Raw genomic sequence first — 18,844 nt, forward strand, 5'->3', positions numbered from 1 at the left:
CTCTATTCTAATTAATGCTTTCTTTCACATAATCTTTAGGTGTCTTGTAGTGAATAATCATATAAAAAATTATATGGCACCTTGACTGCAGTAATTTGCTTTCAGGCATCAGATATGCAGAAGTCTGGGTAGTGGAACTTAAACTTTATAAATACTCTATGTATAATACAGTGAAAATGACAGGAATTTCTTAGATGATATTTTAGGACAGACTATGTAAACCGCTTTCATGTGTTTCTAAGGGACTTTTGTAACCTGCAGATGAACACCAGTAGTGATGCTTACAGACAAATGAAATTTTACCACTGTATTACAAACAAAAGCTTAATTAAAATTGGAGTGTACTATTTGAATATATTCCATGCGTTAGAATTACAGAAAATTGCAGTACAGCCACAAAGGGAAAAACACGACATTAAGTAAAATTTTAACTAGCACACAAACTAGCTCACAAAGGGCTAAAATATTATTTTTGATTTAGGTTCTAGGAGAAAACTGACATTGCTGAGTAAAATTGGTGTGTTTGTCCACTGTCCCTTTTGCCTCCAGATGTTTGATCTGCTGCCTTTTTCATATAATTTTTATTGTCTCATTCTGACAAAATTATGCTCTTTGAATAACCTGACAATCATTGCTGGTGCAATTGTAAAATCTGTATAAGATGTGTCATCTCTGTAAACCAGCTTCTGTTACCACCTTAAAGGTTCTAAATGGCAACATTCTGGCTGTTTTAAACTCCATTTAAAGGCTTTGAAAGATGAATAACTTGTCCTTTTCCATATCTGTTAAGTCAGGCTGTTCATGGGCCCTTACACTTCCTAGGTGGCGTCAGTGAGGTTTGCTCCTCCCCACCTCTGCTCTTCCCTCCCCAAACACTACATGTGAAACTGAGCAGGGTTCAGTCTAAATTTATCAGGAAGACAGTGATGGATATTCTTGGTGGATTGATGTTAGGACTGAAGTTGTAGCAGTCATTAGTAAATGCCTGAGTTGAATTTCCAAACAGATTAAAATCTGATTCTAATGCTTTTATCTTTCTTCAAAGCCCCTGGAAAATCCTTAGACAAGTTGGGAGGTATCTTTCTGGTAAGCAAGATACAGGTAGCTTTCTGCCTTTAGCATTTGCTTATGAAAGTAATAACTTGGTCTTTAGGTACAGTCAAGGCCACTGTTTTAGCACATTTGTACATGGCTATGAAAGGTCCATCCCTTCCTCTTCTGTATTATTATCCCTTTTTCCCACTGCAGAAGCAGTGCGTCCTTTGTGGCTATGCTAACATTTACATACGGCATAGATTACTTTCACTTGTTAAAATCAAAATAAAGCTATGGGTAGCCGTTGAACATGAGAGAATGTGCTGGTCAAAGCTGGAAGCCATAAAAGTTTTGCTGTAGCAAGACTGCCATATTCATCTGCATTTCATTAAATACAAAGCAGCCAGGCAGTATGGATACTGGTGCTTCCATCAGGATAATCCCATTTCTTGTTTTGTCTAGATGCCAATGTATGCTTAAAACCTTCGTTGTATCTTAACCAGGAATCAATTCCAGAAGAGTTAGTGTGACCAGACCCCTTGACCTATAATGCCAAAAAAGGTCTGAAAAGCAAACAACCGATTTACATTAACTGAAAAGGAAATATTGTGGTATCAAAAGTCTTAATACTGATATATTTCTTGCTTTGTCTTCTCTCTTTCCTTGCATGTATTTTTTTCCATTAAAGAAGTAAATCAGCCCCACATATTTTACCTTATAGCAGCTTCCTTTCTGCAGTTTGAATAACCAGTTTTCAGGAGCACATCTCTGGTATCAAGAATGCTGTCCTTTGGAGACACTGAAAAAGCTGCAGTGCATTGGTAGGATAGCTCTACCCCATGTTGAATAGTTCTTTTTTTTCTTCAGGGCTGCCTGAAATCCCTGTTCACCTCAGAGAACCATCAACCTGTTTGCCACCTAGCACTCAGGCCCCATCTTAATATTTGCTGAGCTTTGGAGCTTCATCTTTGCAGGAGAACCCAAATGCAGTTAGCAAGCCACTTTGTTGCTCGTAATTCTCTCCAGCGTCACTACAGCTTCCTTTGTAGTTTTTTGAAGCTGATCTGACTGCCTGAAAGGAAAGCCACTGATACACAGAGGGCTGACTAAAAATCCTACGAAATCAGAGTATCATTGTGAACTGCCAGAGAATGTGTCAGCTGGGAGTCAGGGTACATGCCCACAGCGACAGGACTGTGTTTTGCAACCGCTGCTTGGAAAAGCTACTCAAAAGTAGCTTCTGTGAAAAAAGGAACACATGATCCTCGGTGACCACACAGTTACTCCCTGCCTGAATTTTCAATTGCCTTCAGCCTCCCCTCCAATTTCTGCTTGCCACGTTCATAGTCACTGAGAAGGTGAAGCAGCTGCTTGCAATGCCCCCACAGAAGTATCCTGTTTTGTTCACTGTTGTGGTGTTTTGTTTTCCTTTGGTTCTGTTTTTTTGAGAATAAACAATTATATTCAGGATGTGCTTTCCATACAGAAGTTTATTTTGCCCAATACATAAAACATTCTGGGTTTTTCCACAATATTTTAATCCTAAATAAAATGAAAAAAACAACCAACCAAACAAAAAAATTAAAGTGAACAAAATGAACAAACAAACAAAAAATGTGAACAAACAAGCAAAAAAAAAGAAACAAACAAAATGAAAACAAATCAAAGGAGAAAAGAAATGGGAATGAATTTTGGTGTAGTTTTTCTTCTTCTCACAATAGTATTTTTGTAGAACTTTAGTAATGATCTTGTGCAAAATTTTTTTTCTTAAATGTTTTAACTAAAGTATATAAATCAAGTGTTTAAAGTAGCTAACTAAAGTATTAATATTCTTACTGTGTAGTAGGAGACAGCTAGAATTTGTTAGATCCTTAAGCAAATATATGCATTGGTTTAAATATTTATAGGAATTGTCAAATTTGTGGGATGAACAGAAGTACTGGAAACGTTTAATGGGCAATGAAATGTACAGCTAATGCACAGTGAACTATGTAATTAGGCGGTGTGGATTTGGCTTTCAATTTAGCCATTTATATTTTGCCCAATAGCACTGAAGTCACACTAGCAGAGGAGGAGTTAGAATCTTTTTACCTCTTGTAAGATCTGAATCTGTATGTTCTTAAAAATCTAGTCAGTTCTTGGCTGAACTTCACTAGACAAAATAGTTAAAGAGAGTCTTTTCATAATAAAACCTTTTAAAAGCTTCACCTTTCAAGAATGATGAACAGGAAGGAAAATTCTGTTATTCATACTATATCTTAGGACCTGATCTTTCCAGACTCCCAAGAGAAATGATCTTATTTCTACTTTTTCTCTTGGATTGCTGACCCAGAATTGACTTTGTACTCCTCTAAAAATAGTGTCAGATTAGAGATCTCTGCATCTATCTGTGCTGTCAAAACGAAAATGTTTTCATGATTTCAAAAGTACCTGCTACCTAATACAACAGACAAACACTGTCCAAATGCAGATAGCCTTCTGATCTGTAACAATTTGTTCATATTTGCTCTTACTCATTCTCATCATTTAGGTGGTGTAACACAAAGAACTAGAGTCACACTTCATAGATAACTGTTGGTTCAGTCTAGCACCTTCCCTTATATTGATAAAAATATCTAGACTTAAAAGGTTCCTTATTCCTAAATTCTCTCTAGGGATTGTGGTTTGCTGGGGTTTTGTTGCTGTAGTTCTAATCTAAATTTTAAAATTACTGTTATTTTTGTATTAACTTTCATAGTTTCCAAATAAAATTGGATTATTAAGGCTGTTACAGGATTTATAACAAAATTGCTTCAAATCCTGTAAAATTTTTGGTTTCATATGCCTCTAACCACACAGAAAATGAATAGTGAAATGCATACTCTAGTGCCTGAAACATTTTTTTTTAAAGAAAAAAAAAGAATAGTAAAATAAGCAATCTAACATGTATTTTTTAAACACTGCCGAAAAAAAATGCAATCAAGATTTATAAATACTGAAACTGGTTTTCAGTCAGAGTAATTACAATTCACTGTAAGAACATGGAAACATGCAAGGATACTTGAAAATACAAGGTAGTTTAGAAAATAATAGAGAGAATATATATTCTTAAAATTTAAATCAATGTAAAAACATTTATTTTTTTTTTCAGAATGTCTTCTTCTATTGATTTTGCACAGCGACAATGCTGGTATTTTAATCAGTTGATGAAACTTAGTATTAAACATCGATACGCACATGAGTCCGGTGAGCTAAATGCTACTGACAGAGATGGACCAGAAGCACTACAAAAGCGTTTAGAGGAAACATCCACTGACTGCGTACAGGAAAATAACCTTTTTGTCATGGGTGCAGCAGAAAATAAACAGGTCTCGTTGGATCCTTCCAAAAGTTGGATTACTGCTGGCCATATTCAGGCTGCCTGCATTAACTCCTCCATACCTGTGCACCAAATGGAAAACAAAGAATATCAGAGAGTGAAGCAGAAGAGTGCTGAATCTTGTATTCACTGCAGTGGGGAGACCGAAGGCAACAATACCACGTCAACCCAACTGACACTGCAACAGTCAGTGATAGAAGCAAATAATATGGGAGGAGATCTTCAGCATTTTGAGAATGACACAGAAAGGTAGGACAGATGTCAGACCGCTTTAAAATAGATTGTGCGGAAGGGCAGTAGGAGTGTTTATATGGATGGACAATATGAAGGAGGATTTCTTGTTTAAAACAGGGGCACAGAACATGTAGTAAGAAAATTATATTTTTCAGCTTATTAGACAATAAAGAGTTATTTTAAGGTGATGTACCTGACTTTCATGTTAACAATAGTTCTTTGTGGTACTCTATCTGTTGATATATTAGAATATAGACATGTATGTACTTAAAATAATTTTAAAATACTATATGGTAAGAGAATTTGGAAACTTTCTCTTGGTCTCCTACCTTTTACTACTTTTTTCTCAATACATTTATGACACCAATTCAACGACACCTAAAGTATTAGGGATGAAAATGCTCGGTGGTTCGCAGGAATTTTGGGGCAGTTTAAAATACAAACTGATGTAAGACTTTTTTTGCTGTACTCTTCACTGGACATTCAAGATTGATCTGTGCAGAATTTACAGTCAGTATCATTTAGAAGGCAAGAAGGAAAAGTTGCTTAAATCTACCACCCTCCTCCCTTGACCTTAGGCCAGTCTCCTGCTGTTGTGATGACTGAAGAACTCAGAGCCTGCCCTGCCCTTGGTACTCCTCCAACATGCCTCAACCTGCTTCTTAAAAGTAGAGGCAGGGGTGAGGGACCAGTTCAACTTGTTCTGTGCCCCCGAATATTCTCCCACATGAAACAGAATGGTTTATTACCTCATTGGAATGTATTTGCTGCTGGTTTGTATGGTTCTGGGTGTACAGTGAGGGAAAACAGAAGCTGAAATTTTTGTCCTAGAGGTACAAAAATTCAGTTGTGATTTCTTAGGAATTTAGTTTCAAAATTGTGTGTCTTGAGGACACTATGAAGAGCAGGCATTGAAAGTGTGCTTCTTCATGCAGTTTAGACTTATAGTTAATGAGCAGTAGTTTTTAGTAGGTACTTAAGACACTAGTAATTTGTCATGAAATTTATTACTCAGCAAGACAATAGAATTCATTATTGTCTTTCAGGAAGTTGACAATAAGAGTACAGTAGTCTATTATGGAAGATGAATGCTTCAGAAAAATCTTTTTGTAATAGTTCATTTAGAGTTTTTAGTTAATGTTTTAAATGCGTTCTGTAAGTCTATTATTGGGCAGTTCTCTTCAACACAGAATGCAGACCATTATAGGGTTTGCTTTTTAATTCAGCTACTGCTTTTTATAGATGCAAAGCTCGTAAATAAACCATTTTTTGGAGTTGGTAAACTTAATAAACACATTTCAGGGGAAAAAAATTATAGCTTAACCTCTGAGGTATGGTTTTTTGCAGAAAAGTACTCCTTTATTTAAATAGATGCACTACACAAGGAAAGAAAATATGTAAAGTTTGGGGAAAATTTAGATGTCTTTCCTTAAGTCCATGCAGTTTTCAGTATTTAGCTGACTGGTTTTTATTTATTTTTTTTTTTAGTATGGACATTGGAGATAAGTGAACACCTCCAATAGTTTATTCAGTCATTGTTAAACCACTTCTGGTCCTAATCTGTCCTTTGAGGAGACTCTTCCTCTCTGGTGAATATACAGAGAACAGGGTCCAGTGGAGATTACCCTCTTGCATAATTGGTTTTCAAAGTTTTGTGATGTGAATATTCTCCAATGTTTCTGAACCTATATGTTAAGTCTGGACTGTAATTTCTTAAGAGTTTAACGGCAGAACCTTCCATTTGTCCCAATGCATAGTGCTATGTTTTATGGTTATAGTTTGGCAGCTATGATAATCCAGTTGTACTGGTAAAACTATGTCATTTATAACAGCATTTATTTCTCTACAAGACTACATATGGCAGCATCGGTGATCCAGTCCCTTTGGCGGCAGTACCATGCCAGGAAAAAAAGCAAAACAGACAGTAGTTGGTCAATAGAAGCTTTAAGACAGAAACATGAAGCTGCCACACTAATCCAGGTTAGTTTATGATATTTTCTTTACTTATTTTGCAAACTTAATAAGAAAAAATCATACTATTTTTTTGTACTTGTTATCTTCTCTCCATTTTTATGATTTTATTAATAGTTGCATAATTAAACATTTTTTGTATTATTTAATCAGCACAGGTTTGACATTTGTAAAAGAGAACCTTCTTTACAAAAAGTTTTATGGAAGCGTAAAAATATTTTCCCTTTCTTCACTGAGTCTTTTCCCAAATTAGTTTTGCTTGATTTAATTCTAACATAAAGTTTAAGATGTATTGTGCCCATGTTCTTACTGGGGTATGTCTACGCTAATTAACTGACAGATGCTGCTTAACTGGTACATCATGTCTGATATCTATACAACTAGGTACTCTTCCCATTCTCTTCTGTCCTACCTATCCACCTCTTTCCTTCTCTCCCCATCTTCGAAAACTAGAATTGCCTAATCTATAACGTCACTGAGAACAGACCATGGCCTAGGCTGTCCGATGGTAGGTACTGCAGTAGCAGTTAAACAGAAAGGATTCCTGTGTGCAGGAAGCTAAGTTCATGCCTTGGCTCTGTTTAGTTTGCTAACCAGGTATAGTATTTACCTGCCAAGTTCACAGGGTTCATTTTTAAGCAAATGGACCCTGTATTGGTTTCAGATTTGAAGTTTGCTAAAAAGCATTCAATGTTTTAAGTCATCTATAAAAATGTCAACACAGGCAAAGTAAGTTAGGAGCCCAAATTCCATTTTCAGACTGAAAATCCAAGTAATTCATTCAACAAATGGGCAGCAGCGAAGTGTTTAGTAAATTTGCCCACTAAGAAAAGGGCAAATTACATAATCATATTACAGCAGTCAGTTACTTGTGAAGTTGAGCTAAAATTTGTTTCTGGAGTATAGTATGTAGCTAGTATATTAAAAATTGATTGTGATAAACATATTTAATCCGTTCTGGAACTTCATTATGTATTTGACCTCTACCATATAAAAAAGTGATGAATTCCACAAATTTGCATAATGATTAAAATGTGCTTCCTTTCATTTGTTTCAGGCCTGATAACTTCCAAAATTAGTACAAAAGTAGTCTTTCATTCTTCTGTGCATTTAATGGATTTTTAGAACTCTCATATCCATCCTTATATTCAGCCTTTGTAAATACAAGGTTAATCCATTTACTCCCTTTTCACATTACTCTGTATTTCTTTTTATCTTTTTATCCATCTCTAAACCTTTACATAAACCTTTACTTCATTCTAGTATAAAGAAGTGACTGGAACTGAATTTCATAGGCAGATATATCAGGAATTTGAAAAGCAAGACCATTTTTATCTTGTTTCTTAAAAACTACTAACATATATTTTTTCTTTTTGATCATGACTGAGCACTGACCTGGTGTTTTCATAGATCTGTGTTAACAGCTGCCTTACAGTTTATCCTTCTGCACATACCATTAGGATTTCTTTTCTACTTTGCATTTATAAAAACTAATCGTATTTGTTGAATGAAATATATTCATCATTTGATCACTCAGTAATATCAGGATGTTTTTTCTGTATGTTATGAATATCCGTAGGAAAATAACAATGTAATTACAAGAAAACAGTTGTAATATGTTTAAACATTTTTACAATAATCAGAAATCGTGTGTGTAAAGACAGTAATGTTTTCAATAATTTATGTAGCTGCATAATAATTTCCTACAAGTTAATAAACTACACGTTAAGACCAAATATGAGATTTACTCTTCCTTTTTTAGTGCATTCATAGCAAAGCCACTAAATGTGGACAACACTACCTGTTTCAGGACAGTGGAAATTTTTTGCATGGTGTTTTAAATGTTCAGGGCATCTTTTGAATTGTAATGATGTCAAACACTGATCTGGGGAAAAATTTCTGTCCTGAATTTAGTTTTCTTAATTCCTTCTGTGTAATTTTGATCTCTGAAGTGCTTTCCTGGATCAGATTCTGTAGCTTGGCATGTGTTCCTAACACCCTTTCTTTTCTTCAAGCACTTAATTCCTAATGTGCTCCTTTTTCTTAGATATGATTATGTCTCCTGGTAATATTTTTTTAAAGCAAAGATCTTAGACAGTTAAGAAAGAGTAACTGACCTAGGTCAATTGCATGAGATGTCTCCAAGAATTGCTACTTGTAAACTATAAGACATTTAGTACAAGTGTATTTTTATTCTCAGTAATTTGAAAGTTGACACTCAGTTTTTTCTAATGTAGCCTTTCCTTTCAGCTTATAATAGTCCCTGAAGGAATTGTCAAATAATTAATTAGTTGACCCAGGTTTGTAGTTGAGGGAGTTGCAGGATTCCTTTCTGCTTACTTGTGGAGAGCCTCTTGAGTACTCTAAGCTTTAGACATATGCTGGCATTTAATTTGTCTTGTAGTTTTAAATGTCACATAAAGTTCAAAAAACAGATCATTGAGCTATTAAACCAAGGCTGAAGATGTTTTATCTTCCTAATGGGATAACATGGAGAATCTGGATTTGGGTTTGATCTATGGCTTTGTATAACATGCTTTAAATTTTTTGTTTAGGCATTTTGGAAGGGCTTTCTTTTGCGAAAGAAACTCAACAGTGGTATTGCATCTGTTGTAAGTGATGAAGTGGAGGATGACTATGAAGAAATAAATGTGGATGAGTTCACATTTTCTGAAGTAAGCACAGTCATTAGCATAAAAAACTTAATGAGAAAAGCAAATATTGTTCTTTTTAAGCTATTGCATAGGTGTTGGAAATAAAAGAAATTGAAAGGATTACCAGGGCTAGAATTACATGTTGGATGTCCAGATATAAAGAAGCATTTGGGATATATAGGTTGTTTAAATGTATTGATCAAGGATTAATTGCTTCCTGCTTTTTGAGATACTCTGGTAGTTACTATGCTATTAATGTCACACCCACTGTAGAACTCCATATATTTCTGCAGTTAAACAACGATCAGATGAGAATAAGGAAACAGCTACTTTTGTTCATCTTTTTGTTCAGTCTTTGGTCATCCTTCTTTTGCCACAGCTCTCCCCTTAGGAAACAGTTAGACTTAGTAGGAAATTATTACCAATGACTTGATGACTTGGAGTAATTTATTTTTCTTCTTATCCCTTTCAGCAGCTATTTTAAGATATGTTTTCTGAATTACTTTCTTGCTGTAAGAGCATGCAGAATGTTTGAGGCAGGAGTCCCAGGAATCATTTGGTAGACAGGAAATGTGTGTGTGTAAACATAGAGCTCTGGCTTAAATTTTAGGATTTTTTTTCATTTTAATTTGAAATATATATACAAAAAAGAACAGTCTCATTAGTTGATGTTCTCTGATCCCTGGCTTTTTTCTAAAATAATAAAAAGCAGAAAGTTGAAGCATTTATTTCTTCACACAGGAAGGAAGTATCTGTTCATATAATAAAGTAGGAAAATAGCCTGTTTTGAATTATTCAGCCAGTAGGCCAGAGTCTTATATACTGTAATTCAATTGAGCCATTCTTTCACTCTGTTTGGCCCAAAGAGTCCTGTGATTTTTTTTAATTTTTTTTTTAATTGCTAAAGTGAAAACTGCATGGACAGTTTTGTTCCGTCTGCCTGTCAGCAAGGCAATCCGCATTTGGGCAGGTGCTTGTGAGGCCAGGGAAAAGAAGGAGTGGGGAAAGCAGGAAAAAAAGGCTTGCACTGTATCACCCTCTGGTGTTGCCACATATTTTGCCTTTCTTCTTTTTTTTTTTTTTTTTCCAAATTGTTACAGAGTTTAATAAGAAAGAAATAGAACACGAGTTTAGGGAGTAATTCTCAGAGAAAGCATTTAGGTTCAGATCATGACAGGAGAACCATGAGCTAACATTTCAGTTTGCCCAGCAGGCTCAAAGGCTGAACTGGGGACTGATGTCAAGTAAGCTACTCAAGGCCTTAGCTTCTTGTAATGAAAAATATAAAAACATCTGTTTTCTACAGAACAATGTATCTGATAAATTTGCAGTGTATATGCCTATGAAGGATATACTTTGTCCAGTGAGAGAGCATTTCAGTATTCAAGACTGGTGGCTGTAACTAGAATTATACCCTGCAATATTTGTCATGTTTTTTCTTCCTTTTTTTTTTTCCCCAAGCATGTATCTTGTCTGTGCTGAAGAGTTTAACTGTGAGAAATTGGTGACTTATCTATAATGGGCCTACACTCTGCTCTGCCTAGCCCAGACTAGCCACCCTTAGTACTAGATGACCTGGTTCCACGTGTCTTCGGCTGTTTTGTTCTCTGCAGTTGGGTTATACCAAATCACATGGATTTTCTAACCCTGCAGAACTGAGTAGAGAAACTTGGAACAGTCTATACTTCCTATTCCCTTCTTTTGGCCTCACTGTTTCATAGCAAAGTGCTGAAGCAGAGCCAAATAATGACACATGATATCAGTGGCTATCTGTTGGCCCTCAAACAAGTGTGTAAGGAGGAGTACATATCGCTGGGCTAAGAGAATCCATATGCTAGGGTGTGAAGAAAAAGAGAAATATCTGGACACCATTTTGTACTGCAGATTTCACAGATAGGGTGACTGAAATGAGAGGGAAGGCAGAAAAACCTTTCATTACTGTAAACCAATACAAGTGTTTTGGAATAGTCCTCTATTTTGTGGTATAGTAATTGTTTATTTGGGGTTTTTTTTGTTATACCGGTATTATGTAGATTTCAGTCTTAATGATTTCTTTCTGTAATATCTATCATTTTACAAAATCACTCGTGTGCAAGCAGCTATTTAAACTGTTTGCAAATATCACAACACAATAAGTCACCAGTGTTTACTAAATTGCTGTTTAATATCCTCATTATATACTGGGTATACCTAGTGCTCTGTGGAAGGTGAAGCTGCAAAACAGAATGGAAAAAATCGAGTCTTTGTCAAAGACCTTCTGTTTACTTCATTTATGCACACTGAGCAGTGGTATATTTTTAGTACAGGTTTAACACCGTATCATGTGTGAAATGGATTGCATGTGATTGACCTGGAGAAGAATGGCCATTATCTTGCTCACAATAGAATGAATAGTAATCATTTCACCTGAACAATTACTGATACCTTCTTGTATTCATATCAGCTCCTGTAAGTTGCCAAAGATATTCAGAGGCGATTGATGGCAGTAGTGTTTTGTGTCTGTTGTATTGTGCAGTGTCAGACAGGCTATCCCAGATGAGATGAAAGATCTGGACAACAGATGTCTCTGAAAGTATGAGCCTGGTATTTAGTGATATTTTCATGTCTTTCATGTGGACTTTGGAGAATTTCAGCCTATATGCTCCAGAAGGCTGATCTTAAGGCAACCTTTCAACAGCAGTCCATCCATGTAGCAAATGATCTACAAGGCAGAACTCACTTTACCTTTGGTGGACAAAATCTGACAACAGATTTGCTTGACACAGGTCTTATTTTCTGTACCACATAACCATCATCGTTGTTGTTTTCTTGATGAGAATATGATGTGAGCCAAATGCAAAATGGCTGCTGAACTTGCCAGTGTGTCAGAAAGCTGAACCAACTAAATATGATCAGCTTTAAGACCTTTTCTTACTCAGAAAGTGGCCATAGAATAAATTCTTATTTTCCTATGCTGAGTTGGCATATGTCTTTTTCTCATGAAGGAAGTACCTATATTTATGGTTACATGGCACAGAAAGTAGGCACTGTATTTTTCAAAACTTCATATTTTAAAATTTAGTTTATATCAGGGCTATCTAGTCATACCTCTTCAAAAAGAAAGTAATTCTGTAAGATGCAACCAAGCTAAAAAGAAATCTATCACTGCTTCCTTCATCAAAGGGAATAAATCTGTTGCCCTGAGACAGTGTTGTTCTGCTTCTGAGCTTGGTTATGACAGCTTTTGAAATTATTGACCAGGTGTTACCTTCACATTTTTTTACATAGCTGCCCTTAGACACCTAGCCATTCTTAACTTTTTGCTCGCCTTTTTTTTCTTCTTTGATGGGAGTGTTGAAGGTGAGGGAGGGAGGAGAAGAATAGGAACTACTCAGATATGCTAACTCCTGAAAAGTAAACAGCAATTAGAACAACTCCTTTACATCTCCCATCTTTAGTATTCTTATCACATATCCAAACTAGATACTTACAATGTATTTTGTTTTCTTTTCAGATAATCCTTCATGATGTGGTTTGTCTCAGGCTGTGAATGTGTGATTATGGGCTTGTGACAGTGATTGCTATTCCCCAGCTAGTGCCAGCAGATAAATGTAGCCTATGGATTAGAAGGTCCCCATAACATCTGTTGTATCCTGACACTCTTACCATGTCTAGCTCTTGTAAATTGCTTATAAATATCAGATCAGAATCCAGCCTTTCCGTATTGTATTCTGCAAAGAATATGATCCTTTTTCATCAAATTTCTTATAAAGTTACATTGTTGTAGAAAGGCAAAAAAAGTAGATGATGACAATTTCATTAGATCCATCCACTTCTTTTAAAAAGAAGGGGGAGAACTCTCTTCTAAGTAACATATTGGAAGATCAGTCTTTTCAATGAGTGTAATCAACAATCATATCCATATGATTCTACTTCTTCAACTGCTAGGTTAATGAATCCCGTGCCATTCTCAGTCTGTGGCATCATCAGATGTGTAAAGCTTCTTTTCTAGTCCTTTCAGCAATTTTGTTTATCTAAAATGCTGAAATCTTGTTTTTCTGGTTTTCTGATAGCTCTCCTGGCCTTGGAAGTGGGTTGTAGCAGTCAGTCTCTGATAAAACAAACTCAAACATGGTTGTTAAGGAGTTGTGGCCATTGTTAACACTCAACTTCACAGCTCATGCAGAGTGTGCTCTGATTTGCTTTCTGACCTTCCATCATAAGATCTCAGTTCTGAATGCCACATGAAATGCTTTTAATTTTTAAACAGAAACTATCTTCATGCTCGTCTCTATCGGATTCTTTGTTAAATAGCGAGATTCAAACAAATACTTCCCAAAGAAAAGCTGTGTAATGATGTGTGACACTAAAGACATCCTTTGGAACTTGTATTTAGCAAAATGGTATATGATTATTCTAAATTATATTTAGCTTGTATGGCATATCAAAGTATAGTGATGTCATTGATTATGCTTCCTAGTCTTTTTTCTCAAACATCAAAATTGAATAAACAGGCCAGGCAGTGGAAAAATGTATAACAGTGAAAAAAGTCTTAGTTCTGTGGAGTTTTAAATTCATTATTGCAGCCTCAAAGGAAAATCTTTGTAAGCCAAATGCATTATTGTAAATGGAACTAATAACAGAGCCATCAGTTCTTCTTGGTGAGTACAGTTGCATCTGGAGTCTTTTGAAAGATGAGCTAAGGATCCTAGATCATTGAATATAACTTTCCTAATTTTTTTATTTTTTTAAATGTTAAAACTCACATTTTTAATGTTAAAACTCACATGTTAGTATAGGTAGAGATTGTGTTTAAATGGTCTAGTTAAATGTCTGCTGTTTAGCATGTCTACATACATAGATTTTCATTGAAAATGTTTTTTTTTAAATAGTGCATGTTTACAAATTTCAGGAGCTCTCCTGACTTCTCTGTGCTCTGTGGGAAGAAGCCATTGATGCAGCTAATATTCTAATAGAGTTGAATAGCAGTACTTTTGGAGGAACCAAGGAAGAGAGTTAGATGTCTGCTTACTTTCTCCTTCACACTTAAATCAATACATGTCTCATTGCATGGAGCTTGAAGTCATTTTAGTTTAGATCACAGCAGATGTTACCCAACCACATCACAGCTTAGCTCACCTGAACATATACAAGTCCCAGGGAACAGGGAGAATGTATCCAAGGGGGCTGAACAAGATACTTGATGTCGTTTTGAGCTCACTCTCTATCATCATTGAAAGCTTGTGACAACAAGGATAGGTTCCTGGTAATAGGAAAAGGGCCAACATCACACCCATCTTCAAGAAAGGCAAGAATAAAAGTCCAGGGGACTAGAGGCCAATCAACTTTGTCTCAGTTTCTGGGAAGGTTGTGGAGCAAATAATTTTGGAAGCCATTTCTAAACCTCTTGAAGAAGATGACTGGGAGCAACCACCATGGGTTTACCAAGGACTGATCAGCTTCATTGCTTTCTATCCCAAAGTGACCAGCACTGTCAATAAGGAGAGGATTGTACATATTGCATGCCTTTATTGTAAGACTGTTGACTGTAACCCACAGTCTTATTCTCAAAATTTGTTGGGGTGTGGCCTGGGCAAGGAGACCAAAAAGCAAGTGGCAAATTGACTGGGCTGCCAGGCTCAAATAGTTGTGTTCTGTGGCACAAAATCCAGCTTGTTGACAGTTATTGATGGAGTCCATCAAGGATGGTAGCGGAAAAAAAATAGTTAATATTTTAATTAACAGCCTGCACAATGGAACAGAGTGCAATCTCAGCAAGTGTACAGGTGATACCAAAGTGGGGGCAGTGGTCAGTGTGCTGGAGGGACAGTGTTCATGAGCTAGATAAACAGGTTGACCAGAACCTTATGATGCTTACGATTTTGCAAGTGCAAACTCTGATATATAAACTGGAGTCACCGCCTGCAACACTCTTGACTAGGGACTGACTATCTAGGAAGCAGCACCACAGAAAAAGATCTAGGGTCCTAATAGACTCTCTTCACCATTGAGTTTCTAACAGTGGAAATAACACGATCTTAATTTAGCCAGAAACTGTTTAAATTATGTCTAATTTGTCCTTGAATGGAGTGGGCTAAGGAATCCTAAATGCTAAATACTATTATAACCATATCCTGGTTCTCTCTTTAGTCATTTTGTTTGTATGGAAAATACTTTAAAATTTTATCATAATAGGGAAATAGCAGTGGCTATTGATCATTTCACAAATCAGTTTACAACAGGAGCACATCCCAAAGAGTCAGCTCCTGAAGCTCTTGAATTTCCCAGAGTTGTAGTGCCGGTCCCAAAAGATTTAAGACTATCTTTATGAATCAGTAAACCTGGAGATTCATTTGTGCATAATTTATTTCAGATAGAAGAATTAGTGCTAGAAAAATAAGGAAGACAATGTAAGTGAGGCTGAGATGATTGAGACATATCTTCTTTAGAATTAAGAATTTTTAGTGTAATTAGAGATTTGTTATTATCAGCTTCAAAAAAACAAGTAAAATACACTTACTACTTGATCTTTCTTTGCTCTTCCAAATACTTTTTTGTTCTTATTTCTGAAATAGGGACTTCTCAACAAAAATGGAAAAGTTGTCTTCAAATTGTATTAAATTTCTCATGAACTTTGAAACATATTAAAGGTTAGATGATGTAAACTTGTGACTAGTCTATTTTTTATGATCCTGTGCTTCTGCCTGACTTCCCTTCCTTTGACAAAACTGCAAGATTACTTTCTTTTCTACTGTGTTTTTAGTATTCATTCCCCAAACTTGATAGAACATTGTGGGTTATATTCCTTTGAAATTATGTATTCTTTAAATGTAGAGTTTTTAAGGGATGGCTCTGAGGGGTCCCTTGGATGCTTTTTCTTGATGGGTTTCTTAATTCATTGCACCTAGAAAGATTCATTCTGTTTGTTTTCACAGAGGTGGAACTTGGAAAAAGTCTTATAGGGACATACCAGCTAAAGTTTGTGTAGCGTAGCAGAGTCAGAGAGGGGAAGACCTAAAGATTCTTGTGATTTTGAAAAGGAAAGACTGCATCTGTGGTTTTAGAGCCGTTTTGAGGGGTGGCCTGAAGGTACCCAGAGCCTGATTTTTATTGAGGTGGATGTGGGTATGCAAAAAGATTTTTGAAGCATACCTTTTTGATGCTTACTTGAACCATGTTTGACTTCTGAAGCTGAGGTTACCACTCACCCATCTGTATTTTTTATTCCTGTATTTATAAAAAAAGATGTAGGACACAGAGCTTCCTTTGAACACTGTCAGGCTTAAGACAAAAATGCATTTCTAGAAAAGTCTGGGGCACAAAGGTCATGAATGACTGACATGAAACTACAATAAGATTCAGACTTTTGGAGGAGTTAATTATGTATGTATACATTCAACCTTTTTTGTGAACAGAAACTTATAGGGTCTCTAAAATTTTCTTTATTTATTTACTTTTGTATATTCTGAAATAAATTGTTTCCATAATTTTAGTCCCATGTATTTAGAGAAATCACATATGTACTCTTAACAAGTAAAAGTATATATACATAAATTAGAATTTGAGAGAGCAGTTAGATTTCTGAGCTTATTAGACAGTTTGGAAAAATGACATTTGGAAAAGACTTTCTTTTGAATGTTTTTCTTAATAGAATTTTATGATTTTTCCAGTAATTGTCAATATATCCTTCTTATGAACAGACAACTACACAATTATGTTTGTTCTCTAATTTTCCTGTGAGAATGTGCCCTAATAATTAAGCAGCTTTTGTAAATCTATAAATTATAATCTCTTGGGGTCAGTTAATTTGTGATGTTTCTCTGGAATCCGTATGATACTCACTAATTTTTTTGGCTTAAAAAGTTTGGTTTTAGCAGCCATAAGAATTCAGCCATGCTCAGCTTTCTTTCCTAATTCTCTTGTCTTTTATAAAGACAGGGTTGAAAAAGAAGCACTGCCAAAGGTTAAAATAATCTGTATTAAGGTGTTAACCTATTAATCTTCACCACATAAAAATGTGAAAAAGGCATGAAAAACATACAAAAATACTTTTTTTCCTGCTGCTTACAGTTCAGAGATCTATTTTCTATAAAATGTATATATCCACTATACTATCTAATTAAAAGAATTTTGTATACAGTTTTTTATAAATTTATTCAAATGAACACATTTACAAATAGCTTTAATATGACAGAACTTAGATTAAATTTTTGTAGTATTGGAAATGGAATCATAATGCAACTAATAGATGATTCAGTTAAGGATGTTTATATTTGGTACTATCTTAGCTTTAAAAGCTTTTTAGAAAGTCAGGGTCTGAACTGATATAAAACTCCCTAACATTAAACTAAGATTTACACATAACCTTAAGTGTCTCAGAAAAGCTAGCCCATAGACTAATCCGATTCCTAAAAAGACTGAATGAAAGAAAAGGCTAAAAACACAACAATATTCAGATCTTTAATTTCAAAGGAAGTTTTCAATCACAGTCCATCAACAGTATATAAATGAGCCAAGAAGAGTGACCTGGTCCTTCTGTATCAGCTATAAGAGCTAAAAAATAGTGATTTCCTAAGTTTGTCAAAAAATACTTGTGCTTTTAGAGAAGAAAATTCTAGCAAAGAATACTTAGGCTTCGGCAGAAATGATGCGCAATTTGCAAAGTAATGAAAGAAGTTTTCCTGGAGCAGCATGACATTTGAATGAATTACCCCACAGACTAAAATATGTTTGCCAGGAACCAAGAGAGAAAGTTAACAGCTTTCTGCCAGATGAAGTGCAGCGCAGCATGACTGGCTGTGGTGTGCCCTTCCCTATCGTATCCCCAGGGTTAACCTTCAGCACAGCATCCTTCTGCACGACCACTCCCCTGCCCAGCCGGGGCAATTATTTAACCTACAGGATGTCTAACACTAGGAAAAGTAGTTCTTCATGTAGCATTGACAGCCCAAAAAGGAATTTTGTCAGCTTATTTGAAATAGTTGTAGAATGCTGCTGAGCGTTCTGCCTTGGATTGAAGTACTGTCTTTCACTGGTTTTCTTGCTTTAACATTTTGTTTGATTTTCTTGGAGTCAACTAGACTTTCAATGACACTATTCAACTCTCCCATTCCTCTTCTTCTGTAGAAATGCTCTGGAGCCAGTCATGACTGAGTTCCAAATGAGTTTTGGATATTAATATTGTTCTGCTTGTCTATATTCTCTTGGGTAATTTTCGTGTTTTCCTCATAGGATACCATATAAATGAAAGCATAATATATAAATATGTAAGTATATAAATAATATGTAAATACATAAATATAAAAGACCCCAATCTTTTCTGGCTAAACCGTTGCTGTCCTGCAGACAGTGAATGAATCAACAAGGAGATGAAGAAAGGAAAGAGATTTAAACAGTTAATTCTCCCTAATTTTCACGAAAACTGTTTCACTGTTTTATCAGGTGGTTATTCATCTTGTGATTCCGAGGCCTAGCATGTTTGGAAACCTGGGGTAGCTTCTACTCCCATGGCAGCCAGGATGTTGACCTTTTGGAGTCAATTCACACCACTTCAGCAGTTACATGCTCTGAGCAATATAAATGGTTTGCTGATCGTTGTACTTGTCGTAAGAAG

The 18,844-nt window shown here is 35.6% G+C and overlaps 1 protein-coding gene across 1 annotated transcript in view; it reads left to right on the forward strand.

Annotated features, from left to right (window-relative positions):
- Positions 1–18,844, forward strand: part of LRRIQ1 (leucine-rich repeats and IQ motif containing 1) — a gene marked incomplete at its 5' end in the record, with an annotated part of 106,217 nt that overhangs the window by 30,792 nt on the left and 56,581 nt on the right. Inside the window, 3 exons of the mRNA XM_009867754.1 lie at positions 4,166–4,642; positions 6,478–6,607; positions 9,154–9,273. Of these exons, the coding sequence (XP_009866056.1) occupies positions 4,166–4,642; positions 6,478–6,607; positions 9,154–9,273 (727 nt within the window). The remainder of the gene's footprint in view (positions 1–4,165; positions 4,643–6,477; positions 6,608–9,153; positions 9,274–18,844) is intronic.

Source organism: Apaloderma vittatum, unplaced genomic scaffold (genome assembly GCF_000703405.1).
Source record: "Apaloderma vittatum isolate BGI_N311 unplaced genomic scaffold, ASM70340v1 scaffold1054, whole genome shotgun sequence".
Lineage (NCBI taxonomy): Eukaryota > Metazoa > Chordata > Aves > Trogoniformes > Trogonidae > Apaloderma > Apaloderma vittatum.